This window comes from Peromyscus californicus, unplaced genomic scaffold (assembly GCF_007827085.1).
Source record: "Peromyscus californicus insignis strain IS unplaced genomic scaffold, ASM782708v3 Scaffold_23__1_contigs__length_62951481, whole genome shotgun sequence".
NCBI classification, from domain to species: Eukaryota; Metazoa; Chordata; class Mammalia; order Rodentia; family Cricetidae; genus Peromyscus; species Peromyscus californicus.
This window is the reverse complement of record NW_026294534.1, coordinates 58103659-58130193: the sequence shown is the minus strand read 5'-3', so window position 1 is coordinate 58130193 and position 26535 is coordinate 58103659. Positions and strand designations below refer to the sequence as shown.

The 26535-nt window shown below is 49.8% G+C and overlaps 1 protein-coding gene across 1 annotated transcript in view; it reads left to right on the top strand.

Annotated features, from left to right (window-relative positions):
- The window catches only part of Lzts1 (leucine zipper tumor suppressor 1), a 53521-nt gene extending 31812 nt beyond the window's left edge, over nt 1-21709 (top strand). Inside the window, exons 2-4 of the mRNA XM_052752428.1 lie at nt 11085-11562; nt 13674-14471; nt 18021-21709. Coding sequence (XP_052608388.1) covers nt 11218-11562; nt 13674-14471; nt 18021-18683 — 1806 coding nt within the window. The 5' untranslated portion in view covers nt 11085-11217 and the 3' untranslated portion in view covers nt 18684-21709. The remainder of the gene's footprint in view (nt 1-11084; nt 11563-13673; nt 14472-18020) is intronic.
- The last annotated feature ends 4826 nt before the right edge of the window (nt 21710-26535 follow it).

Here is a 26535-nt window from a genome sequence, read left to right as displayed (position 1 = left end):
CTCCAGAGCAGTGAGAAGCAGAATTGCTTCTGATTGTGCGACGGAATGACTCAGCCTGCCGGTGATTACCCTTTCCCTTTCTGCCTTGTCTCTGCATCCAAGTTCACTTAATTGAGAGCTGTGTGGGCCCTTGCTCTCAACCCACCAACAGCCTGCTCCCCATTAGCACTTCAGCACCCTCAGCCTTGCCTCTCATCGCCCACGCTCCCCACCCCTTCCTCCTCCGCTCTTGCCTCTTTTTTCATTCATCTATTCACTCAGAAAGTATGTGTTGAGCTCTGCACATGGAGCCCTCCAGGCATCTGAAGTTTGCAAAGTGAGCTCACCCCTTCCCTAGCCTTGCTCCGCACCGCACCCCTACCTCACCCCACCCCCAAGCAAAAGAGAGCAGGGTCAAGGACAAGGAGTTGAAACACTGGAAGGAATTCTGGACAGGAAAAGCTGAATCAGGCAGAGCAAAGTGCCTTGCTTGCTTTGGGGGCGGGTGTCATCAAAGGGTACTCAATTAGCCCTGGGCACATGCCCCTTAGCCCTTGAGAGATCTCTTTTGGAGAGGTGCCTAGAGGCTGATCCATCAATCTGGTACAGCTGACAGATGCCTCAGACTAGTTTCATGGGTCTGTGAGATTGAGTAGCCTTCCTCCTGGAGGCAGAAGCATTTCTCCCTAGAAGATGCTGTGAACTCTTCCCTAGTAGCAAGGGGGGAATATAGGGAGACCCTTTCTGAAGGGCCTGCACATGTGTGTGTACTGATACATGAGTATGTGTGTGGGTATGCTTGTAGAAGTCAAAGGGTGATACCGGGTGTCTTTCTCTATTGATGTCTATTTATTGACAAAGGGTTTCTCAGTGAAGCTGGAGCTGATTCCTGAGTTCATGCTGGGTTTACAGGTGGCTGCTTGCTTTTATGCAGCTTCTAGAGCTCCAGACTCTGGTCCTAACACTTACACAGTAAATGCCTTATCCACTGAGCCATTTCCCCAGTGCCAGGACTCACTATCTCGAATTGAAGACATACGAGGGTGGAGTCCTTACATCTTTCCACACTCCCTCCTAATTTCAGAAGGTCTGGTTGGCTGCTATCAGTTTCCATTCCCATTGTTGTGGCAAAGTACCTTGACAAAAGAAACTTCAGGAAGAAAGGGCTTATTTGGCTCCCAGTTGGAGGGTTCAATGAGGCATCATGAGGCACTTCTTTCTAGTTACTTCTGGGGTAGGGGCGACTGGGTTGCATATCCAGATGGGGAAGAGGGAGAAGGCGGCACTTACTGCTCTCCCTGGGCTGTGTGTGACGGGGATGTGTGGGGAGAATGTGTGTGTGTGTGTGTGTGTGTGTGTGTGTGTGTGTGTGTGTGTGTGTGTGTGTAGGGGAAATCATGGCAGCTGCAGCATGAGACAGCTGTCACATTGCATCTACAGACAGGCAGGAGAGAAGGACAACACTGGTACTTACTTTCTCCTTCTCATGTACCCTTGCCTATGAAATTGTAACACCCACATAACCCAGGCTAGAACTCTCTGATACACGTGTACCTGGGTCTTTCTCCTAGAGCCTATCAAGTTCACAGTTTTAGCCATCACAGTGTTGTTTTTTCCTTAATTTTGGTATCTTTATAATATCCTTCGATGGTGATGGCTGAAGTTGCCATCAGCTGCAGTTATCCGACACTCAAGGAAATGGAGATCCTGATTGATAGTGATTCTTCTACCAGATGGGAGTAGGTCCGTCTGTCTGTGGTCCTTTGTTGAGAATGGATAAGGAGTGTGGTGATGGGGGAGCCTGATGAATGGAACTGAATGGTTTCTTCCTGTGTACTGTTGTGCCAGGAACAACAGTGAGCCAAGTCCAGAAGGTGAAATGAGGGGCCCAGAGGTGGAATAAGGCAGAACCCGAATCAGTTCAGGTTCCCTAACTTCCAGCCTGGCATCTATCCATTGTGTGGCTCCTCACAGAGAACAGCCGTCCTTCACACTGGACTCTGAAGTGAAGGGTTAAAGCACAGACTGGAAACAGTGGCCTGGCCAGACAGACGGGGCAGACAACTGCAGTCTGAGCATTCACCTCCTACACAAAATCACGGAAGAGCATTTCTATACTAGGGCCAGAGGGGCCCGGACTCTGAGCAACTTGGCAACCTCAAGTGTCTTGGCCTTTCAGCTAAATCTGTGTTGCTGTTTAAACTCCTACTTGGGTCTGTACCTGGCATCTCTCTCGGATCCTTGGAAACTGAAACCCAGGCTTACATTTCTTTGTCTTGACTTTGAACAGGACTACTTTGGGGGTGGTAGAGGGTAAATCCACTTCTCTCTGGGGTGATCGGCTGACTCAGACATCTGCTTACAGCAGGAAGATGCACAGGAGACAGGCCAGGAGGGGGTTTCATCTTCCTTTATAGAGGAAATGGCATTGAGTAGATTCTAGTCCTTCAGGAGAACTGTGTTTTCCACCATGCTTGCCCATGCTCTGCCCCAAGGGACTGTGTTTATGAATGAGTCCCGAAGAGAGAGCTGAATATAGGAAAAATAAGGATGTGGTTCCAGAACCAAAATTAGAACTTTTTTCTTAGAGGGATGGGTAGGACGGGGCAGAGCTTTTACCCCACCCAGAAGCTGCCAACCATACCTGGAGACAGGTCTCACAAAAAAAATGATCAGACAGATTCCCCCTCCCACATACACACTCTCCTAATGAAATACACACAAGATTCCACAATCACGCTTTCATTCTCAAACTCATATGTTCACATATATACACAGTAGCTCACATATTCATACAATCATGCCCGCTCTAACTCATGTTTGCACTGGCACAAATGCATGCACATGCACTCATACACACAGTCACACATAGTAATGTCCACAATCATACACACAGTCACACATACATGTGTTCACATTTGTGCATATACTCATAGTCACATGCTTATATATGCTCTCATACACTTTGTATTCTAATTGGCACACACACACACACACACACACACACACACACACACACACACACACCACACGCACTTATTTATGTATCACCCATAAAGAGTAGTTGGTGCTATTTCTGACTGGTCCCATCTATAAATGGTACCCAGCTGGCCTTGTCCCATTAGTATCAAAAAAGTGTGCTGTAGACCTGAAACTTGAAGTATATAATCTGGTATAGTCCCTTCCCACTTGGCTCATACATCATGAAGATTTACACATAGGATGTCCAAGGTCTCTCTGGCTCCCATATTATGGAAGGTCTCATGGACATGCTATTTGTCCCATCTGGCTGCTGCAGGTTTGCTGAGATTCTTCTGACTGAAGCTTCTTTACCCTCGGGGCTCCTCCCATCCCCTCCACAGTGACAACATCTCTTAAGAAAAATCCAGCCACAGATTTGCCCTGCCATAAAGTGATTGACCCTGCCCTTGCCTTCTTGTGACTGGGCGAAGTGTGATTTGGGGGCTTTGTGTCTCATCTTTCTGCTTTCCTTCTTGGCTAATAAGGGGCTCAGGTGTCAGTTGTCCTGGAGGGATTCAGCTAAAAGACTGGGGGCCTTGAAAACCTAGACAGCTTTCAAGACCTCAATAGAACAAATTTAGAAAAACTCTCATGTGTGTGCCAAAGTTGTCATATATAGGAGAGGTTTTGCAACACAATGGCTAGGTCTGAGCAGAGAGCATTCGCAGTGTGAAGAACCAGCTCCCCACAGATGCACGGAGGCAATAGGTGATGCTAGCCCTATGCCTCACTGTGACCTGAATGAAGCTAAGCAGCATAACATTTGTATAAGAACCATATAGCATCAGTATAGAATATGTTAAAATGTTTTATGATCCAAATATGTTCCTGTCAAATTCATGGGACTGGCTTCCCTTGGGGGGAGAGCCTGGAGTAAGGGGTTGGGGAAAATGTGGGAGAGGAGTTCAACTCTGCCATGTTTTATTTCTGAAACCAACATGTCAGCATTTTAACAATTGTCCATACTTCGTGGAGTGCTTGAGTTGTTTTTTTTTTTAATTGTAAGATTTATTCCTGTGAATTAATTTCCTTTGTGTTTTGCATGCGTGCTCGTGCGTGTGTGTGTGTGTGTGTGTGTGTGTGTGTGTGTGTGTGTGTGTGTGTGTGTGTGTACGTGCTGTTTGTGCACCCTGGTGCTTTTAGGGAGTCAGAAGAAGGTATTGGATCCCCCAGAACTGTAGTTACAGACTGCTGTGAGCCACTGTGTGGGTTCTGGGAACTGAATCAGGCCCTCGACAAGAGCAGAATGAGCTCTTAGCCTCTCCAGCCCTTGGGTTAGTTTTGTGAGTATTTCAACTTTTAAAACCCTTTATTAAGCCGGGCAGTGGTGGCGCACGCCTTTAATCCCAGCACTCGGGAGGCAGAGCCAGGCGGATCTCTGTGAGTTCGAGGCCAGCCTGGGCTACTAAGTGAGTCCCAGGAAAGGCGCAAAGCTACACAGAGAAACCCTGTCTCGAAAAACCAAAAAAAAAAACCTTTATTAAAATAAGAATGAAACACAAGGATGAAGGTGGCATCATGGATTGCCAGGCACCAGACCAGCCAAGTTCAGACACAGTACCCTGAATACTGTGACCTTCACTAGGGGGCCTCCCAGTCTAAACACCTGGTGATCCTATCTCCTTTTTATTTTCCTGAGACAGGGCCTTGCTATGTAGCCCAGGCTGGTCCCTAATTAATTATTCTCTTGCCTCAGTCTCCTAAGTAGTACACCACCGTGCCTGGCCTAGACATTCCTTTGGAAGTCAGTCTCAAACATGCCCACATCTTGGGAACTAGGGCAGCTGGGCCTGAAGTGTCGAGGGGACTGAGGTCATGCCACTCATTTTCTTTGCTTTGTCCCCCTGTCCTTGCTCCCATTTCCCATCTTTCCAGTCCCCAGAGGGAAGCAACAAAGTCAAGTCCATACGCCAAGGCCAAACTTTCTCCCCAGAGTTCATGTTAGAGCATGTATTCATGTTTTTAAACTAGGTCAATCAAGGGTCAGGCGCTAGTGGCCAAGGAGTCCTCAGAAGTCTTAGCCAAGAGCTTATAGAATGCATTTTTCTGACGAGGGGACAGTAATTCTTATTAAATTCTTAAGAAGTCTAAAAACACAAAACTGAATCAAATTCATCTTCATGTTGTGATTGGAAAGTGAGCCCAGGGAAGACTTAAAGGAGCATTCAGCCTTGTACTGTGGTCTCTACCTGCTTCCAAGTTTGGACCCATATGTGGGGTCTGTGTGACGCCCTGGATGGGGACTGCAGCACTGGGCACTTCTCACAGGAACAGCATCTCTGACAACTGTTCCTGGAAACAGCAAGGGGTCCATGGCATGGCTGTGAGTGCCAAACCAGAAGCCAGTTTGTCCTGCCTTCCTACCTGCCTCACCTCCTGCAGCCCAGACCCCTCCCTGTAGAAGAAGGGCTTCCAGATGAAAGGAGGGCTGTGGGAGCGAGAGAACCAGGTGAGCAGCTAGAGGCTGCTCATCCTGAGCTTGGCCTGCTCTGCTGTGTGGGCAAGAACAACAGGATACGTATGCATGGATGCCCAGAACTACTCTCCTCGGCCTGAAGCCTGTGTATGTTGTGGGTGAGGGCCAACTTCTTTACTCCATGGGAAGGAACACCATTGGTTTGGAATTCAGACAAACACCTTTCAACTACATGCTTCTCCTTCCACTTTCTGGAGGGGATAAACAAGAATGTGTCACATCTGCTTTAGCCCTGGTTTCCTTTGAAGAGGAGAGTGCAGAACAGGAATGGAGAAAGAGTGACAGAGACACCCCTCCCCGTTCCCACCTAAGGGTCAAAATTGCGGGCTTTGGTTATCTCGCCCATTTCCTGTACTGGTGTAGTGAAGTTCAGTCCAGACTGGGACTGGAGGAGGGGTGAATGTCGGTGCTGCTGGGGAGCAGGGATAGGGAGGTCCTGTATTCCCCCGGTCGGGATTCTGAGAAATGGAGGCTGTTTTGGGTTCCTGTCCTCTTTGGAGCTCCTCAGACATGATGTCTGCTACTAACTCAGACGCATCTGTGAAGTTCCTAAGAGCTCGTGCAGGCTAGGCTACCCTACCACACTCAGAGTGGCTTCTTTCCTCTTCTTTTCCTCTTCCCAAATCTCTTAAGATCTATGTGGTTCCTGCTTTTCCCCTTGGCCAATGAAATCTTGTTTCCCAGGCACTGGAAGGAGCCCTTTCACCCTGTCCTTTCAGAGGAGAGAGGCATCCAGTCTGATGGGGGTGGGTGAGAATAAGGCTGGATCACAACCAAGTTTGCTGGAATGCTCTCTAAGTTGACGGTAGAACAAGTCTAGACACTTAAGGAGTAATCAGCTTGGTTTCAAGTGGATCTCAGAGAAAGCTTGAACTTGACAGCTCCCCGAAAGTTAAGACCTGAGGGTATATAGACTAAGGGACAGGACTACTCTCCTTGGGACCAGAGGCGTCTGTCCTTTGTCCACACCTCCCTTTCCTCCTAATGTTCTTTGTTTTCTCTCAATTCTGAGCACCCAGCGTGAAATTTGTGCACAGCAAGTCAGAGTCGCCCAGGCCACTCAGGGTGCGCGGAACCCTCCTGGTATTTGTATTTAAAGGAAGTGAAGGTGTGGCTGGAGGCTCTGGTCCTTGTTTTCTCCTCTAGGTTCTCTCCCAACCTTAGGGACTCACATTGGTCATTGGGATAGGGGCTAAACATCTCTAAGTCTACATCCTCAACAGCATGTGATAGCATAGATCTATGCTTATCTAACAGATGGTGATAGATAGTGCAGATCTAAGTTCAAGGACCCCATTGCTCAGGGGTGAGCTGACTGTCTGAGGCATTACAGTAGCTCTCTGAGCTGCTGATTAATCTTCCTCAGTTTTGTTCCGGTTGCCACAGATGACAAAGTATTTGTTGCCACAGAATTCAAATATGGTGGAGATGTGTGCACTAAAATACATTTCAAAATAAGAGTGTTATAGGCTAAAGGAATTATTAGGTGGAAAATAAGTGGGTTGGTTGTGGAAAGCAGTGAAGGAGCTGTACTTGTTTAGGATACAAGGAGGTGAGTTGAGAACAAAGGGCGAGCGTCACGTATATGGAGGCTAGGCAGCCAAGAGCAGATGAGCATGCCCAAAGTGGGCAAAGCCTCTGTGTTCGCTGCACAGAGAGAAGCAGTGTGGCTGTGACTGTGGGTGTCAGTAAAGGATTTGGGATGTGGAAAGGAGCCTTAAGTTTTACTGTGAGCATGATGGAAAGCCTGGAAGGGTTTACACCATAGACACACAGTGTTTGTGCTGGAGAAAGGCATTGGCCATGTCACCTTTGATGCAAGAGCCAGGGGAGAGGAGATGGCAGGCACAACAGCCATAAACAGATTTATTTAGTGTGTTTATCACTCGCCTTCCTTGTTGCTGCACTGGAATACCTGACAGAAGCAACTTGCAGGAGGGGAGGAAGGCTGATTTCACCTCAGAGTTTGAGAGGGTCGTACAGCCTATCAGGCAGAGAGAGCATGGTGGCCAGGTTCATGTTTTATATTTTGTGGTTTTTTTTTTTTCATGTGTGTGTATGTGTGTTCACATGTATATGGGCACACATGTATGGAGGTGCACATGTATCCATATGTCCATGGAGGCCAGAAGTTGGTGTCAAGCATCCTTCTTCATCCAAGCTCGGTATCTACCTCTCTCCATTGAAACCAGGTCTCTAACTTGAACCTTGGGCTTGTTGACTCTGACCAGCTTGCTCTGAGCATCCTCCTAAGCACTGGAATTGCTATACTTATGGGTTCTGGGAATCTGAATTCTAGCCTCCCACTTGCATGGCAAGCCATCTCTGCAGCCCTGCTGCTCACATCTTGATGGATCAGGAAACAGAACTCTGGATGAAACAAGAACTGGCTATGTCCCTCTTGCTTTACTCATGTGGCCCTCTGTCTGCCTGTCAGATCCCAGTCCAAAAGGTTCCACAACTTCCCAAAACAGTTCCACCAGCTGGGACCCAAGTATTCAAATACATCCGCTGGTGGGAAGCCATTAGCATTCAAACTTAATACACACACACCCCATATGCAGTTACACTTCATCTGTCACTGGCTTTTGAAGGCACCATGCTGTCATAGGCTTCTGTTTATCCTAGACATATCTGTAGGGGCACACGCCCTGTGCCAAGCATCACACTGCACCCCGTAAGCATGCTTCATCTTCCTACAGTTCCTATTTAAGTGAGGACATTTCAGCCAGTCTTGATGGTTCATCTGTAATCTTAGCACTTGGGAGAGTAAGGCAGCAGGATTGACTTGAGCTTGAGGGCAGTCTGGGCTATCTAGTATCAACCCAGCCAGAGCTACATTGGAAGACCCCCAAAACAATAAAAGTTGGTTTTCATATTGAAAATTTTCTTAGCCAAAGCCAGCGGTCTGGCCTTACAACATGGCATGTATAATCCTCACCAATGTATACGTGCTGTGCAAGAAAGAAGGAGCCATCTGCCCAAGAGGTAAAATAGGAACAGCAAGATGGCTCACTGGGTAAAGGCACTTGCCACCAAGCCTGAGGGCTCAGGGTTGATCCCAAGAATCCACACAATAGAAGACAGGACCTAGTCTTGAGTAACACAGTGTGCAGAATGCAGGAAGGTCCTCCTGTGTGTGGACAGCCTCTGCTCTCATGGTCCTCCCTCCCTCCTGAGCTTGCTCCCTGAACCCCTCCATCCCCAGACTTGTCTTTCTGCAGCTGCAGCTCCTTTATCAGCTGTCTCTGCACACTCACACCTTTGCTGTAAATCTGCAGCTCCGGTGCCTCCCTCACTGCCTACAGCCTACTCCATCAAGCCCAGGTGCCCATCAGTTTTCACAAACCTACAGTCTCAAACCAAACCCCTGTCCTTCAGCTCAACTCACCTACAGTTGCTCAGCTTGTGATCTTTCTTGTTTCAATTAGTGACAAACCCTTGCTTCTGGCTGCCTCATAAAAATCATTAATTTAAAAAAGTAATTCTTTAAATTATTAATTTGCTTTTTCTCTCTATTTCTATTTCTTCTTTCGTGTGTGTGTGTGTGTGTGTGTGTGTGTGTGTGTGTATGTATGTATGTGTGTGTACACTCACGTGCATGCTAGGGATAGAATCTAGGTCCTTGTGCGTGCTTGGTAACTTCCATGTTGTTAATAGAATTTTAAACAAGAGCCTGGGCTTTGGCAGCCCCACTGAGCTAGGCTCTGCCATCCATCCCCAGTATACCAATGAAAGAGACAAGCATTAGTGAACAATCAGAGAAGGGAGATGTATTTAATGTGGACGTGTGGGGAGGAGGAATAGATGAAGGGTAAGGGAACTCCTGTTCAAGTCCATCTCCAGAGTAACTGATTTGAGGTTTGACTTGAGGGCTGGGGGTACACATAACTAAGCAGTCCTGGTAAAGGGTTGGTCCTCTCCATCACGGACTCAGTCGCTCCTGCAGGGTGCTCCCATAAGTTGTCAGAACTGTGTGAAATCTCCCGAGAGGCAACACCCGCTCTGGCTTGTCAGGAGGGCTTCAGATCCCGCCCCTCAAGATTCCTAGGGAAACTTTTAATTCTTTGAGGTCCTTTGTTTCAGCGTCTTTCTAGAATGTCTTCTCTGTTGCCAGGGCATTACCAACGAACTGCGTCCTCCAACCTCTGTCCTCCCAGGCCCCACAGAGCCCTTCTTGACTTCTCTTTCTCTCGCTCACTTTACCAAGTCCGCCTGCAAACCCTGTCAGACCAGCCTTGAAAGGACACGTAAAGCAGGTCCCAGTTACTCCGGCGCACCTGAATCAGTCACTGGAACAGCTGAGCCCCTCGGCAGCCCCTTTACCCAGCTGCCCCAGCGGCCTTCCGCAGCACAGGAAATGAAGTTGCCCCTTCCTTCCACTCCTCCCTGTCTCAGTCGAGCTAAAATCCTTGCCGTTGCCCAGCTTCCTGCTCCGTGGACCTATCTGCAGGTTCTCTGCCTGCTGCTGCTGCTGCTGCTTCTCCAGTTTGCCTTGCCAGCCTAGTGGCTTTCCTGTCAGGATGGTGTCCCAGCTGGCCCCAAGGAGCACCCTCGGCCTCAAGTTCTCAGGCCTTTTTGTGCTTGTAGCTTCTTGAAGCTTTGTCCTCCCCAGATTCCCATGGCCTGCTTCTCAGGTTTTTGAGATCTCTTGTAAGGAACTCTGACAACATCACTGTTGCTATGACAGCAGGCCATAACCAGGATAATTTATGAAGAATATAGGCATGTTCAGCTCCCAGTTCAAAGCCTAAGAAGTTCAAGAAGGGTAGGGCATTCACATCTGGTCAAGACCTTCTTGCTGTGAAGAAGTGCTCTTCATACCCCCACTCCCCGGGGCAAAGGATTGTACAGGACAGCACATTTCCAGATAGAGCAAGTGTCCAAGTATGTCTCTTTCTTGCTCCTCCTCTTCCTCTTCCTCCCTGTTCCCCCTTCTCCTTTTCTAAAAAGATGGGTTCTGACTATGGTGTAGACTAGGCTTTTTCTGTCCTTAATTTAACATGCAGCCCAGGCTAGCCTTGAATTTTCCATCTTTCTGCCTCTACTCTCTAAGTGCTGGGATTATAGGTATGCGCTACCACACCTGGATTTACTTCCTCTTACAGAGCCACTAATGCCATCATGAGGCCCCTACATCACTATCTCATCTAAAACTAGTGAGTTCAAATCACATTCCCCAATACCATGAGCATATGTCATTGGAGATGGATGCATCTAAACCTCAGTACTCCCTGGGCATACAGAACTCTGTGCCCCTCCCCATAAACATCCTGACTTCTCCTTAGCATAGTAGTTGAAACGGGTCCTGTAGATTAGGTGTGGGCTATCTATCCATATGGTGATCCATGGGTAGTGGCATGTGGGTTCCATGATCCTGTGCAGTGTTTCAGCTTCCACTGGATGGCCAACACATAGGATGACACCTAACTCTGGCCTGTTCATATCATCAGAATGATGGAAACACTCATAGATAGAAGAGGCAGAGCTAGCATCTGACTGACACATTTCTCTACCTTCCAGCTTTCAATGGTAGGAATAACACGCCTGACATCATCACAGCGGTGCTGTGTCTAGGTCTATGACCTCTCTCTGTGTCTCTTTCTAGGTCCATGGCTCTCCCAGGCTCTGAGAGGGTTTTGCTCTGACTACAGTCCCCTGGCTGCGCCAGGACTACATTTTGCTGCTACAGTGTCTCCAGGCCCCTGGTCTACCCTGCAGGCCCTTGGCCACGTGTCACCATGGGCAGTGTCAGCAGCCTCATCTCAGGCCACAGCTTCCACAGCAAGCATTGCCGCGCCTCACAGTACAAGTTGCGCAAATCCTCCCACCTCAAGAAGCTCAACCGCTACTCGGATGGGCTGCTGAGATTTGGCTTCTCCCAGGACTCAGGACGCGGCAAGTCCAGTTCCAAAATGGGGAAAAGCGAAGACTTCTTCTACATCAAGGTCAGCCAGAAGGCCCGAGGCTCCCACCGCCCAGACTACACAGCCCTGTCCAGTGGGGACATGGGGGGACAGGCTGGGATAGATTTTGACCCAGCCACCCCACCTAAGCTCATGCCCTTCTCCAATCAGCTGGAAATGGTAAGTGAGGTTCTTTGACGAAGGTGTCTGGGGGCGCTGGAACAGGGTGAGAAGTAGTAGGGATGGGAACCTTGATCCAAGCATTTAGGCCTTCAAGAGGCCAGAGCAGCAGTGGTGAGAGCAGAAGTATTTGGCCTCACTGCAGAAATCAAAAGTCTATCCCCTAAACCGGAAATTTTAGGTTTGCCCTGCAGCAGAGGCAGAGGGAAATCCTAGCCTTTCTGGACTCTGCTCTGACATGACCTGGATGGTTCAAGTAGGCCAAATGTCAGCCAGTTCACAGGCTAGGGAAGAAGAGGGCCTCTTACCCCCTGGAAGAGTTGACAGGAGGAGGAAGACGCTCTCTAGAGTCCTCTAGGAGGTGAGCATTCTCACCCTGCCCTACCTGTGGTTTGGTTTCTGGTCCTCTTGGCTGGAGAAGGGCCCTGGGATTTTGCTCTTGTCCAATGAGCAAGGATGCCCACAAGAGCCCTGGGTATTTAGAAATCTAGCCCCTGCAACAGTTCAGGCTCTCAGAAGCTCACTTGTGCACATTGGAAACACGTTCCCTATTTAGTCCCCATGGCCTCTCTGTGGCAGAGTCAACGGCTTGAAAACACAGGTTAAATACCCCTTACCTGAAATGCTTGGGAACAGGAGTTCCAGGGGTTCAGGGCTGTCTTCTTTCAGACTATGAAATATTTGTACAGACATAATGAGACATCTAAGAACAATATTCATTTATGTTTCATATATACCTGACACACAAAAGTGGAGGATGATTATATAATGTTTTAAATGATTTATGCACAAAACAAAAATCTCCTAGCCTGTGTTTTTTTCTCCCCACTCTTGGCATCTTTGTTTGAACTCAAAGCCTTGCAGATTCTGGAGCACTTCAGATATGAGATTTTTAGGGCCAGTAATTCCCAACCTAGATTAAGAAAGATGCCCGTGTTTGCACAGAGCTTTCCAAACAAAGGCCTTGTGAAGGGCAGAGTCCTCCTTTGAGAGATACTGCAAGTTTCAGAAAACCTACAACCTGGACTGGAAGTAGTGATGTACAGTCTTGTGCTAGGCTCAGTGGAAGAGGCAGAGGGGAAGGAGGTACTGAGCGGATGCAGCCGGTTGTCCTAACTGGACCACATCTCAGTCCCCATCCAGCCTCTCTATAGAGGGCTGGGACCAGGTGGCAGCGATTGCTATTAGCACAGTGCCTAGGCCATCATTGAAGACGTTCTTAGGTACAGAGGTTTTGTGTGTGTGTGTGTGTGTGTGTGTGTGTGTGTGTGTGTGTGTGAGAGAGAGAGAGAGAGAGAGAGAGAGAGAGAGAGAGAGAGAGAGAGAGAGAGAGAGAGAGAGAGAGAGACAGGGTCTTACTATGTAGACTTGGCTGCTCAGAATTCACTATACAGACCAGGATGGCCTGGAACTCACAGAGATCTGCCTGCCTCTGCCTCCCTAGTTAAATAACTAAAGGCATATGCCATCATGCCTGGCCTTAGAGTGTTTTCTTATTATTTTTGTAAGATTTCTTTATTTTTATTTTATTTTTTTATGCATATGAGTCTTTGGCTACATGTATGTATGTGTACCACGTGCATGCCTGGTACCCACAGAGGCCGGGAGAGTGTATCGGATCCCCTGGAACTGGAGTTCCAAAACAGTTGTGAGCCACCATGTGAGTGTGGGGAATAGAATCTAGGTCCTCTGAAAGAGCAGCCAGTGCTCTGAACCACTGCCTCCAGCTCCCTCAGAGGGTTTCTTAATCATGGTGTGCTGAGGTGGGTGGGATAGCTCAGCAGTTGAGGGCTTGCCACCAACCTGACAGCCTGACTTCCACATGGTGGAAGGAGAGAACTGACTCCTTCCGGTAAGCTGTCTTCTGACTTCCACGTGTATGCTGTGGCATGGATGTACACAGACACATACAAGTACACAAGAAAAGCATTCCATACACAGCGGTCCAGAGCGAATGACAAGGTTTGGGGTGGCTCCCAACCAAGAAGGGTGTCACTTGGGCTCCGAGCTCAGGCAGGCTCATGAGGGTGGCATATGTGTGCCCACAGTGAGGAAAGGTGGGATGAGTCTGGAAGGGACATTCAAGCCTGTGTGGTCCTTTGTTTCCCCAGAGCTCAGACAAGGGGGCAGTGAGGCCCACTGCCTTCAAGCCTGTGCTGCCACGGTCAGGAGCCATCCTCCACTCTTCACCTGAGAGTGCCAGCCACCAGCTTCACCCCATGCCTCCGGACAAGCCCAAGGAACAGGAGCTGAAGCCAGGCCAGTGCTCAGGGGCACTGTCTGACTCGGGCCGGAACTCCATGTCCAGCCTGCCCACACATAGCACCACCAGCAGCTACCAGCTGGATCCTCTGGTCACCCCCGTGGGGCCTACCAGCCGTTTTGGGGGTTCAGCCCACAACATCACGCAAGGCATCATCCTTCAGGACAGTAACATGATGAGCCTAAAGGCTCTGTCGTTCTCTGATGGGGGCAGCAAGCTGGCTCACCCAGGCAAGGGAGACAAGGGCTCGTCATGTGTGCGTTCCCCGCTCTCCCCGGATGAGTGCACCGTCCAGGAGCTGGAGCAGAAGCTGCTGCAGAGGGAAAGCGCGCTGCAGAGGCTACAGCGCAGTTTCGATGAGAAGGAGTTCGTCTCTGGTCAGACCTTTGAGGAGCGGCCAAGGCGAACCCGGGACGAGCTGGAGTGCCTGGAACCGAAGAGCAAGCTGAAGCCAGCCTCGCAGAAGAGCCAGCGCACACAGCAGGTGCTCCAGCTGCAGGTGCTGCAGCTGCAGCAGGAGAAGCGGCAGCTGCGGCAGGAGCTCGAGAGCCTAATGAAGGAGCAGGACCTGCTGGAGACCAAGCTGCGGTCCTACGAGCGGGAGAAGACCAACTTCGGCCCCGCGCTGGAGGAGACCCAATGGGAGGTAAGGCTCCACTAGTCCTGCCCAGGCTCGGCTGGCAGCTACCTCATCTGTGCTGGCAAAGCAGTGTCAACACCGAGTGCTCGGGCGTCTGCTGCTAGAGACAGCTTAATGCATGACTAAGGAAGGGACTCCTGAGTGAACTAGCACGGGGGATGATCTGAGTCAGTTCTGTGTCTCCTGTTCTTCCCATCATCATCCTCACGGCCCCCAGTCATTGAATTCACTAACCTAGTCTTTGGTGGGAAAGCCAAAATCCAGACAAGGGGGGCTCAGCCGGGCTGCCTGAGGGCTGACCTCACTTATGGGAGACTAGAAAGATGCACAGACGTATGCCTGCGTTTGTTGGGTCTGAGGACCCTAGAGAAGGAATGGGTCTATTTGGTGCTTTGGGGGAAGGGGCCCTAACCACTGCCTCGAGTGTAGGTAATCAGTGATGGAATTGCCTCTCCTTGCTGAGGTGTAAGTTCATATTCTACTTGATCAGCTGGGATTTAAACACAGGGGAAGAAGAAAAAGGACAAACAGATACACAGTCACACTTTGGGGACAGGTTTGGTTTTGTTTTCTTGTTTTTGGTTTGGTTTTGTTTTGTTTTTTGTGTGGTTTTTATTTTTTATTTTTTTGTGCTGGAGATTAAACCTATGGCCTCAAGTTTGCTAGGAAAACACTCCATCACTGATCTATTTCTTCAGCACTTCAGTCGTTTTGGAATCAGTCACATGAGCCTGGCCTGGCTGGAGAGCAGTCAGGGTCCCCTCATGAATCCTGCTGGTTGGAAAGTAACTTTTCTTCCCGAGCAGTCCTCATGGGCCAGACAGGCAGGCAGGGTGTGCGCACATCAGTGCTGTTGTCCAGTCCAGAAAATTCTATGCAAGGAAGGAGAGCAGTCGATCTATTTGGATGGATTAGCATCAGGCCTGGATGGGGTGGTGCACCATCAGCAGCATAGCCCTAACTGCCTGGAGCTTCCCACAGTTGCAAGAAGGGTGAAGAAAGGGACCTTTTGTGCCTCTCAGAGAGAAGTAGTGAGTGTTGGCCCTTGTCGTCCATCCTTATGGTCCAGTCTGGAACCAAGTTGGATATTGCAATGATCTTGTTCCTACCTTGGCTAGTCAGGATACTTAGCAAAACAATAAAAAAATAAGTAATAAATAGTGACAGGAATATTGTTATAAACCCATTTAATTTACAGGGAATTTAGGAAGTGCCATGTTCTTCTATCTAATCCTTATAACCACATTATGAAGTAGATATGTTATAGTTTTTCAGTTTATAATTAAGGAAATTGACCCACAGGTTAGTTCCGACAGCAAATAATAGCTGTCTAAATGACTTGGTTAATGTCTGATACATATGAAAGATCAGTGCTAGGATTTAACTATAAGAATGTGGGCTGGAAGTGCTCATTTTTATTATTTATTTATTTAGGGGGTGGGCATGTACATGCTACAGCCCAAATGTGGAGGTCAGAGGTCAACTTCCCGGAGTTGGTTCTTTTTACCGTGTGGGTCCCAGGAACAGAACCTAGCTCATCAGAGTTGGAGACAAACGCATTTACCCCGTGAGCCGTTTCACCTCAACCTGCCACAGAGTTCACACTTTTAATTGCTTGTTGCCTCCATGCTAATGTGTGCCAGCTTCACCTGGTGCAGAAGGGATCCAACCAGGATTCGAAGCCCGTGCTTTAAAGTGATTGTCCTAACTCCCTCCATCAGACTCTAGGCTTGGTATGTTATTCAGTTGTGGTTTTTTTTTGTTTGTTTGTTTTTTGTTTTTTGTCTTCATAACAAAATGCACAAGACGTGCCATTTACAAAGAGGAAAGGTTTGTAGTATTGGAGGCTTCACTTCATGACCAATTGGCAAACAGACTGTGATGAAGCAGTCTATCATGATTGGGGCATGTTGTAGCTGGAGAGTTTCTCTCTGGGTCCCGCCAAGCCCCCGCAGTTCCGCAGCCCACTTATAAAATAATCACTCAGACGCTTATATTACTTTTAAACTGTATGGCCATGGCAGGCTTCTTGCTATCCAGTTCTTATATCTTAAATTAACCCATTTCTATTAATCTATAAGTTGCCATGCGGCTCGTGGCTTACCGGTATCTTAACATCTGTTTCTCATGGCAGCAGCTGGCAGCGTCTCCTCTCTCAGTTTTCCGCTTCCCAGACTTCTCCTCTCTTTTTGTCCTGCCTATACTCCCTGCCTGGCTACTGGCCAATCAGCACTTTATTAACCAATCAGAGGAACACATTCAGAGCATACAGAACATCCCACAGCAGCATGGGGCCATGTATCTGTCACCTCACAGCCTGGGGAAGCAAAGAAGAGATTAGCATCCCACAGTCCCCTTCAAGGGTCAGTGACCTAAACATCTTCCACTAGGCCTTACTGCTAAGAGGTTCCTCTACCTCTCAGTGTTACCACATTGGAAACCAGGCTTTTAACACGTGGGCTTTGTGAGACGTTCAAAGTCAGGACTTGGCCTTGTCAAGAAATTCTGGGCTCTAGCTGTGCCTGGTGGTGAGGCTAAGTGTTACATTGGTCAGTGTTTCATTGGGAGCAAAGCTTTACTGGGAGAGGAAAAGGGGAAATACGGGGGTGGTGGCCTCTAGTTTTGTTCCAACAGTCCCTTCTGTAATGCCAAGCCCTGGTCCTCATTTTACTAGTCTAGCTGGCTTTGGTCACCAGGCTTCCTTTTTTGGTGGGGGAAGGTTCATGATGGGAATCAAACCCAGAGCTTCATGCATATGAGGCATGAACTTTTTTTTTTTTTGGTTTTTCGAGACAGGATTTCTCTGTGTAGCTTTGCGCCTTTCATGGATCTTGCTCTATAAACCAGGCTGGCCTCGAACTCACAAAGATCCGCCTGCCTCTGCCTCCCAAGTGCTGGGATTAAAGGCGTGCGCCACCACCGCCTGGCCTGAGACATTCTTGATATGTATAGGCTGGTGTGGACCATGACTTCAAACCATATCATGACCCTAAATAATGCTTTTGACCCAGTTTTGATGGCCAATGGGTGAGGTGGTTGGGGAAGCGAGGAAGGGAGGAAGACCACCGCTCATCGTGTGGCAGATGGGTAGTGGACACTGCTTGTGATCCCACACTGGATGGCTAGCCTTTGGGGTGCAGCAGGACAAGGTGAAATAGTCTTACCCCAGAGGTGAGTGCAGGGGTGGGTACATACAGGGGTGGGTACATACAGGTGTGAGGTCTGTGTATTTGCATCCTGAAGCCAATATCCCCATTGCTGAAGGTAGGTGATAGAGCTGGGAGCAGAATGCAGAGTAAGCTGTTGATTATTGAGTTGCATATAGCCTTGGGTTTGAGCACAGACTGGGATGTGGAGCCTGAACTGGAGATGAGGCAGGCACTTGGAAATGCAGGCAAGAAAAATAGATCATGTACATGCACGAGAACTGTGTTCAAGGAGTTCACTCTGTCAGGAGCAGCCTCAACCCTTTAGGAAGTGGAAATGTCATCTTGGTTAGGATGCCAATCCCTTGTGGCACCATGTCTCATTCTTTTCTCACCCCACCCTTGGCAGGTATGCCAGAAGTCAGGTGAGATCTCTCTTCTGAAGCAACAGCTCAAAGAGTCCCAGATAGAGGTGAACACCAAGGCCAGCGAGATCCTCAGTCTCAAGGCACAGCTGAAGGACACCCGGGGCAAGCTGGAGGGCATGGAGCTGAAGACCCAGGACTTGGAGAGTGCCCTGCGCACCAAGGGGCTGGAGCTGGAGGTCTGTGAGAATGAACTGCAGCGTAAGAAGAAGGAGGCAGAACTACTGCGAGAGAAGGTGAACCTGCTGGAGCAGGAGCTGCTGGAGCTGCGGGCCCAGGCTGCCCTGCACCGAGATGCTGCCTCCCTGGGGCCTCTGGGGCTTGGGCCTACTTTCTCAGAGGATATCCCTGCTCTGCAGCGGGAGCTGGAGCGGCTTCGGGCTGAGCTGAAGGAGGAGAGGCAAGGCCATGACCAGATGTCCTCCGGCTTCCAGCATGAGCGGTTGGTGTGGAAGGAAGAGAAGGAGAAAGTGATTCAGTACCAAAAGCAGCTGCAGCAGAGCTACTTGGCCATGTACCAGCGCAACCAGCGTCTAGAGAAGGCCCTGCAGCAGCTGGCCCGCGGGGATGGTGCAGGGGAAGCCTTTGAAATTGAACTGGAGGGAGCCGACATCCCCTACGAGGACATCATAGCCACTGAGATCTGAGGGGCTGCCTAGGGGATGGAGGGATGGGGACTGGACCCCAGAAGGCAGGGAGGGCTGAGTATGTTCAAAGAGGCATTTTGAGCCCCCCTGAGAGAAGTCAACTCTGGGGCCCAGACTCAGGAGTCCCCAGTGGCGGGTAGGGGTCACCACATAGCCTTTCCTCCCCTCTTGCCTTTTCTAGTCTAACTAACCCTGCTGCTTATTGGACCTTGATCTCTGAACCCCAAACTCTCCTCGAGATGTGTTCTGGGAGCTTCATGTACTGGTTGATGCTTCCTTCAACTTTGGTCTCATTCAAAGTAGTGAGAAAAGCACTCCGTCAGGGAAGGGGGCAACTGCCATACAGGCCAAATGGCTACCCAAGGACAGACACATCTTCCCTGTCATCCTCAAACCCCTGTCACCCCCTAGGCATATTGGGATGCCTTGAGATAGAAAGAAGCCATGCATAACCAGAAGCCTTGGACACTCTTCACTACGGCCCTTTCTTCTCTGACTGCGGAGGTGGAGGGCCTGGGTTGCCACACGGTTTAGCCAGCAAGCCATGGGACGAGGGGATGGATGGACAGTCCCACATTCCAGAACCTCCACAGACCTCACAGAGGTCAGAGTGAGAGGTGAAGGGAGAGAACATGGCAGACAGTGGGATCCAGAGTCTAAAATGAGCTGCACAGCCCCTTTGACCTCAGTGGACACTCTTCAAAGCCATAGACGTTGGGGGCCCAGGTAGGGTACAAGGAAATGGCATGAGGCACAGCTTTCCGACTGTTCCACGGGAGCCTCCTATTTCATCAGCCGAGGCCAAAGCAGGGACTTCCTGAATGGTTCAGTTGACCAGCAGCCAATATGGAATCTGCCTGCCTCCCCCCACTCCCGCCTTCCCCCCCCCCGCACCCCCTCCCCCCCAACATCAGGCTCTTGCTTGGATCCAGAATAGCCCATTCACTTCGATAGTGTGTGTGGGAGCTGGGCATTAGCCTCCCTGGCCTGTAGCCCAAGTCAGCAGCATCTCTTCCCTACAGCATCTTCAGTGCTGTGTTCTGAATCTTCATAGATTAGGAAGGGTCACCAGAGTGCCAAGGGGGTTGGAGTCGAGGCGGGAGGGATGCAGAGTACATACACAGAGTCTTGTGAATAGCCCATGCCACTCACTCTCCTCCCTCCATGTGGAGCCCCATGCTGTAAGGATTCAGTCTAGAGAGCAGCATGCCAACCTGCGGGAGCCTAGACTTATCCTTTGAAGATATCCAGTGCTAGAGGCAGAGGGAAGTACAGTTGCTTAGTTCAAGGAATTATCTTCTTCTCTTCCCTCCCCCTCCCATTCTGTATTTTCCAAAGCAAGCCAGATTAAGCAGGCAGCCAGGCTGCTCCATATTCTATTTTTGGCCCTTACCACAGCTGTTGTCGGTAGGACACCCAGCCCTTGTTGGATTCCTGAGCCATGTGCTTGCCTGGTGGGCGGGACCCAGGGAATAGAAGATGGAAGGGAGGGTCTGGGTGCTTGGCAGTCCAGGAACCAAGCCTAGCTCTACCTCCCTCAGGCTGGCCCCTAGAGTCTCTGGGTGGACCCCAGCCCGCTGACCTTGTCTTTCCGTGGGCTTTCTTCCCTGCCTAGTGTCTGCAGGCTAGGCGCCTGCCTCCCCTGTAGATGGCACTGCTGTCTGATCCTGGGGTTAGGCTTGGCCTCTCCAGCTGACTTCCAATGTCACACTGTTCTCTGGTCTACCATTTCCCGTAGTCACATGCTCGATTTAAACCTGGAATCTACAGGCCAAAGATGACATCCCCCACTTGCAGGGTCATACTCTCCACTGGGCACAGTTCACAGCCCAGATAAAAAGTTCATGGCCCTCAATCCTTCGTTCTCTACCAGTCTGTGCCTTGTTTGAGTCCTCCTTCCCACTGAGACGGTCCAACAGAGGGAGAACAAGATGAGGGTTAGTTAGCTGCCCCTCCCTAAACCGGGGGACTCCACCTTCTGAAAGAACAGTCAGAAGCTCAGTGCTGTGCCATGGAGTCCTTGTCCAGGAAGAAGCGCGTGTCATGCCTGGGGCAGGCACACAGGCACAAAGCTTGTACTCTGTCTCTGTGCTGGGTGCCTTCTACTCACAGGGAGTTCTGTCCACGTCACTGCCCAGTGGCCCTGCCCCAGGTCATCTTTGAGACCTTTGCCTGGGACCTGTCCAACAGTCAAGGTGGCAGATACCCACCCAAAATGGCTAGACCCCAAGGTACCTCCAAGATACTACTGTGCTGTAACTCAGTAACCCTGCCTTCCTGGGGGCTTTCTTTCCTTCTCTGTCCTAAAGCATTCTCGCTATCTGTGGTCCATGCCCATGTTGGAAGACTTAGATGGAAAAGTCATTGAGTGGGGACTGGGGTGTGTGGGCTCAGGGCAGACAAGTAGCCAGCCATGGTTTGTCTCTCAGATCCATGCTGTTCCCCAGAGGTGCCTGGCCTGGGAATGCTGCTGCTCTCCGAATGAAGAATACCAGCCAGCATCGCCTCACAGAAAGGGCCTGCCTCAGGTCTTGTAATGCCCAGACTCCCATGGGGCACCTCCTTGCTCATTTCTATTCTCCCTAGGTACACTTCAGCTTCAGCGGGGGACCATATGGGGGACTTGGCCTCTCTCTGAGAGACACTTGCTGGTCGGTCCTCTTGGCCCTGGCTCCAGCCTGGCTGTGTCTTTGGTGAGAGAGATGTCCAAGGTAAAGCCAGGCTGGTACCAGAGATTTCCCTAGGACCTGAGCTCTCCTCAGATGCCACACACAGACCCCAGCACCCCTCAGCGGCACCTGCTTTCCCTGTGGACCACTCTGGAGCCCCGTGACAGAGGCTGGCTTCCGAGGGACTGGCGTTCTGAAGACTGTGTACATAGTTATTTTTCTCTCCCTTGTTTCTGGTTTGCTTTGCTCTTGACAGCTTCGTTTTGTTTTATTTTTGAAGTTCTTTGTTGGCTTTGTAAACTATTTCTGGTAATTTTATGTTTTTATTTATGAATAAAGAATGCCATTTCTCATGTCTTCACAGTCACTTTTGTCTCTTCAAGCTAACCCCTGCTCCTCTGCTGTGACGTGGCAGGTGACTCCTGGTGACCTCTCCCTTTGGAGCCAGAAAGGCAATGTCCCTTTGTGCTAGTTGGGGTGGTCCTCACGCAGAGGCCTTGGGGAAGGCAGCTCTGTGACCTGGGGAACCCTGCCTTCACTAGCCTGGTGACCTTACTTGTGACGTGTTTGGGGCTGACCCAGAGGAAGGAGGGAGGGGACCAGGGGCCAGTGACTTCAGAAGCATACCCCTTCCCAACCCCGGCCTCTCACCTCCTCCCTCCACCAGCTGCCCGCCTCACAGCCAATATTTGTCCCATTGCATATGGCCTTTTGGCAAGGGGACTAGAGGAACTATTATTGCCACTCCTCCAGACCCCGAGGTGGAAATGCTGTCACCACTGCTACCATCTGTCCTGCCTGCCTGGGACTAACTACCCTACCTGGCTCGCCTTGATGGGCATTCTCTGTTTTGGGTTCAGATGCTAGGGTTCAGATCCAAAAGATAGCTGCTATGGTGAGAGAGGGCAGAAGGGAAGCATAAAGAATTAAAGGCCCATGGACATAAAACAATGCCTCGGGAAAGGGAAAGTCCTTAGAGACGGATGTCAGGGATGGTGGCCAGGTCCTCTTCCTAGACTCGGCTAGGAGTGTGCTCTTCATAATAGCCCAACCCAAACATGACACTCTGGATGACTGGCCCCTCCCCTTCACTGGGGGCAGGCCCAGGGGAATTAAGCAGGAGAGCCATGCTGCCAACTTTAGCATAAGCTTGGAAGTCTTGGCAGCTTCCACTTTAACATTCTTGGGAGCCCTGGGCTGCCCCTTGTTCTGCTGGAGCAAGAAGGTCGCTAATCCCAGCATCCCAGCTAGGACCACCCAGGACCCAGCCAAAGCCACGTGCGGCAGAGATTTGTTTAGAGACCCTGCCAGCACCATGACCTCCAGAACCATGACAAAAAAGGTTTTAAGACTTATTTACTTTTTTTTTAAAAAGATTTATTAATTTATTATGTATACAGAAGAGGGCACCAGATCTCATTACAGATGGTTATGAGCCACCATGTGGGTGCTGGGAATTGAACTCAGGACCTCTGGAAGAGCGGTCGGTGCTCTTAACCTCTGAGCCATCTCTCCAGCCCCAAGACTTATTTACTTTTATACACAAAAGCTACCCCACTGAAGAGAGGCAGCAAAGCAGGGAACGAGGATGTCTCCCCGACACTACCTCCTCATCCCATGCTGATCCAAACAAGAGAGCTCAGGAGAGAGGAGAGAGGGGGAAAGTGTGTGTGTGTGTGTGTGTGTGTGAGAGAGAGAGAGAGAGAGACAGAGAGAGAGAGAGACAGAGAGAGAGAGAGAGAGAGAGCGCTCTTCTGACGACTGCAGCGCAGACCTGGGCTTTGCCCAGCATGCACAGCCAGCACACGGTTGCAGCAGATGTTGTTATCCAAATGTCCTAAACTCTGGCCACACCATGTGTGAGGAGGGAGGCTGACCAGTCCGTGAGCCTACCTGAGCATCTTTCAGCTGCACGCGCTCAGTCCATCAATTCTAGAAGGTCATTCTGTGTCCCAGGTTTCTCCCCAGCCCAGGTGTTGCCTGCCTCTGCTTCCTGAGTGCTCAGATCAAGGGGGGGCATGTGCCACCACTCCCAGCACTCGGGAAGCAGAGGTGTGGTGGTATTGTGTTCCCCAAAATATTGTGTACCTTGATAAACTTATCTGGGGTCAGAGGACAGAAAAGCCACAAGATACTTAGGCTAGAAAATGTTAGCACACGCCTTTAATCCTAGCATTCCAGAGACAGAAATCCCTCTGGGTCTCTGTGAGTTCAAGGCCGCATTGGAAACAGCCAGGCATGGTGACTCACGCCTTTAATCCCAGAAAGCAGCCTTTAATCCCAGGGAGTGGTGGTAGAAAGCAGAAAGGTTTATAAGGCGTGAGGACCAGAAACTGGAAGCATTTGGCTGGTTAAGCATTTGGCCTGGTTAAGCATTCAGGCTTGGGAGCAACACAGTTCAGCTGAGATTCATTTTGGATGAGGACTCAGAGGCTTCCAGTCTGAGGGAACAGGACGAGCTGAGGAATTGGCAAGGTGAGATAGCTGTGGCTTGTTCTGTCTCTCTGACCATCCAGTGTTCACCCCAATAACTGGCCTCGGGTTTGATTTTATTTATAAGACTCTCTAAGATTCATGCTACACAGAGGCAAGTGGAGTTCAAGGCCAGCTAGGTCTGCACGGTGAGCCTTGTCTCAAAAAAATCAAACAACACAAGAATCCTTTCTTCTAAGAGAGTTTGCATTCTCCAAGCAAACAGGTTTTACAGCAGGGTCCTAAGCCAGGTGGTACATGCTGGCTATGTAGACAGCGATGTGTCTGAAGGGATGTGGAAGGCCATTGGTACAGAAAAAAGGCAAATCTCAGCTTGGATGTCTCCTCAAATCCTTTCTCTTGAGACATCTGCCTAGTGAGGGGACCTGCGGCTCTCCTCTGACGGCTGTGTCCTGTGCTGCCATCCCATCCCAGTCCCCACCTGGGTAACCTATAACCTCACCTGCCTTCCATCTGAAGCAAGCTCAAGCACCTGATAGCCTTTGGAAAGCTTCAAGCATCACGTGTTCTTCCATGCCTGAAAGCAGAAGTCTTGTTAAGAGGTATGATCTTTTCGGTGATGTTGAAGTCAACACAGCTTCTTTGAGTATTTCTAGGTTAAGTAAATTTAAAAAAAAAAAATGATTTAAGTGCTGGGGAAGAATCCCAGGTCCTTGCATACACAATCTACCACTGAGATTTACCCCCGCCTTCATTGGGTAATTTGACAATGAAATGTTGGGCTTAAAGGAATTTATCCATACATATTGTTGCTATTGTTGGCTGGGGAGGCATTAGTCACACTAGGAAGGTGTTTGTTCAGCCTGTTGTACGGTCCATACTCTTGCACAGCTCTGTTCTACAAGCCTTGCCTTGCACTTTGGAAGCAAGTGCAGTTAACTCCCCACTCTCTCATCTTCCCGATCCAGTCAGACCCCGGGTCCTGTAGGCCCATTCCTTAAAGCTCATCCCTCTCGTCCCTGCATCGATTGGCCAATCTGAGGCTATCAAGGAGTCAAAGAACATTCCAGATATCCTAGACTCTTGGAAATACAGCCCCCTCTTTAGTAGAGAAACAAAAACAAGGTTCAGATGTCTGGCTGGTTTCAAGGTCAAAGAGGCTGGTTAACTGTAATCCAGGTCACCTTCACTCATTCTCTGCCACTATTCTAACCCATTAACCCACTGCTGTTAAGAGGTGTATGCCTCTAAAGCTCCTCCCATCCCGCCTTTTCTCTTCAAACCTTTCAGTGGCTCCCACCTATCTCAGAAGTTCAGCCCTTTCGCAGTTTCTAATGTCTTCCTATTTTGGGGAATCTAACATATGTCATAGAAAACAACCATTGGATTCAGAAGGTTTCCTGAAGGATTTCTCTTAATCATCATCTGAAAGACCCTAGTCTGCCCTTCAAATCCTAGACTCTTCTCTGAACCCCAACCCATGATGCAGTGATTAACTGCAGAGTCTGGGTTGGCTACACTCACCTCTAGACTCCCCTGGTGCTGAGCAGTGTGATGTGAGTTACTTAACCTCTCTGTGACTCTTAGAGGGTGGTTGGACAATTAAATGTGATAAATGTTCTCTAAAGTATCACTATTATTGTTAACAGCACCACCTCTAAGTGTTCGTACAACCACTGGTGTTTGTTGGCATCCCATCACTGCTGAAGCCCTGCTACCCCGATGCTCCCTGGGCTGCCGAGACTCTGCCCTGTGGGAACAGCTGTTCTGAGTTCCAGCATCCTGCAGTCCTTTTCTCCTCTGCTCTCAATTCTAGAACACTGGTTTGTTGGGGACAAGGCTCTGGGCGAGAGGGTGGGTATAGGAGGGAGAAAAAAAGGAACAAAGAGGAATTTGCTGGGGTGGGAGGTGCGAGTTAGTGACCTACCTCACAGGAGCAGCCCGTGACTCAGAGTACCAAAAGGGAGACAGTCCGAACCCTCACTCACCACCACCCTGAGCACAGCTTCCCTTTCTGCTCTGGTGTTTTAGCTCTATCACATAGTACCAGCCTGAGCATACCCACATGCATTCACACACACACACACACACACACACACACACACACACACACACACACACACACACGCATGTGCTCCAATTGCCTCGGTTGCAGCTAATTGAGAGCTAAGGAGCTCATGACAGAATTTGTAATCTGTGGCAGGTGAGGCAAATCAAATTCCTCATCTAAAACTAACAGGACAATATGCCTGCATCACTTGTTGCTGTGATAGTACCCTCTTGGGCTACAGGGCCACATCAAGTGCAAGACACAGCCAGGAGTTCCCAGTCCAAGTGGAACTCTCCAGCTCAGCAGGGGTGTGTGTGTGTCTGGGGACCACTGTCGACATTCACCAAAAGAGATGATGAATGCTGTCTGGCTGAGGCTGGGGGATTGCCCAAGCCTCTCTCTCACTTGCTTTTGGGCCCTCTGTCCATTTTCTATGTAAAGAGAGGTCAGCTGACCTTGCTGATCCAGTCCTGTGGTTGAGCCACAGTGCCAGGCCTGCTCCCTTGCTGGCCAATAGAATTGAGTCTGTGCACAGTGAAGGAGGGAAGAATGTAAAGGCAATGTCCAATGGTGTTCAAAGTCACTTAGTTTTCCTCCCCATCCCCCATACTCAGCAGAGTGGCCTGAAGTACTCCTGGGCCACCATGTTCTGAGAAACACCACACTGGAGCTAGGGTCTTAACCTGCCCTGCTGGACTTT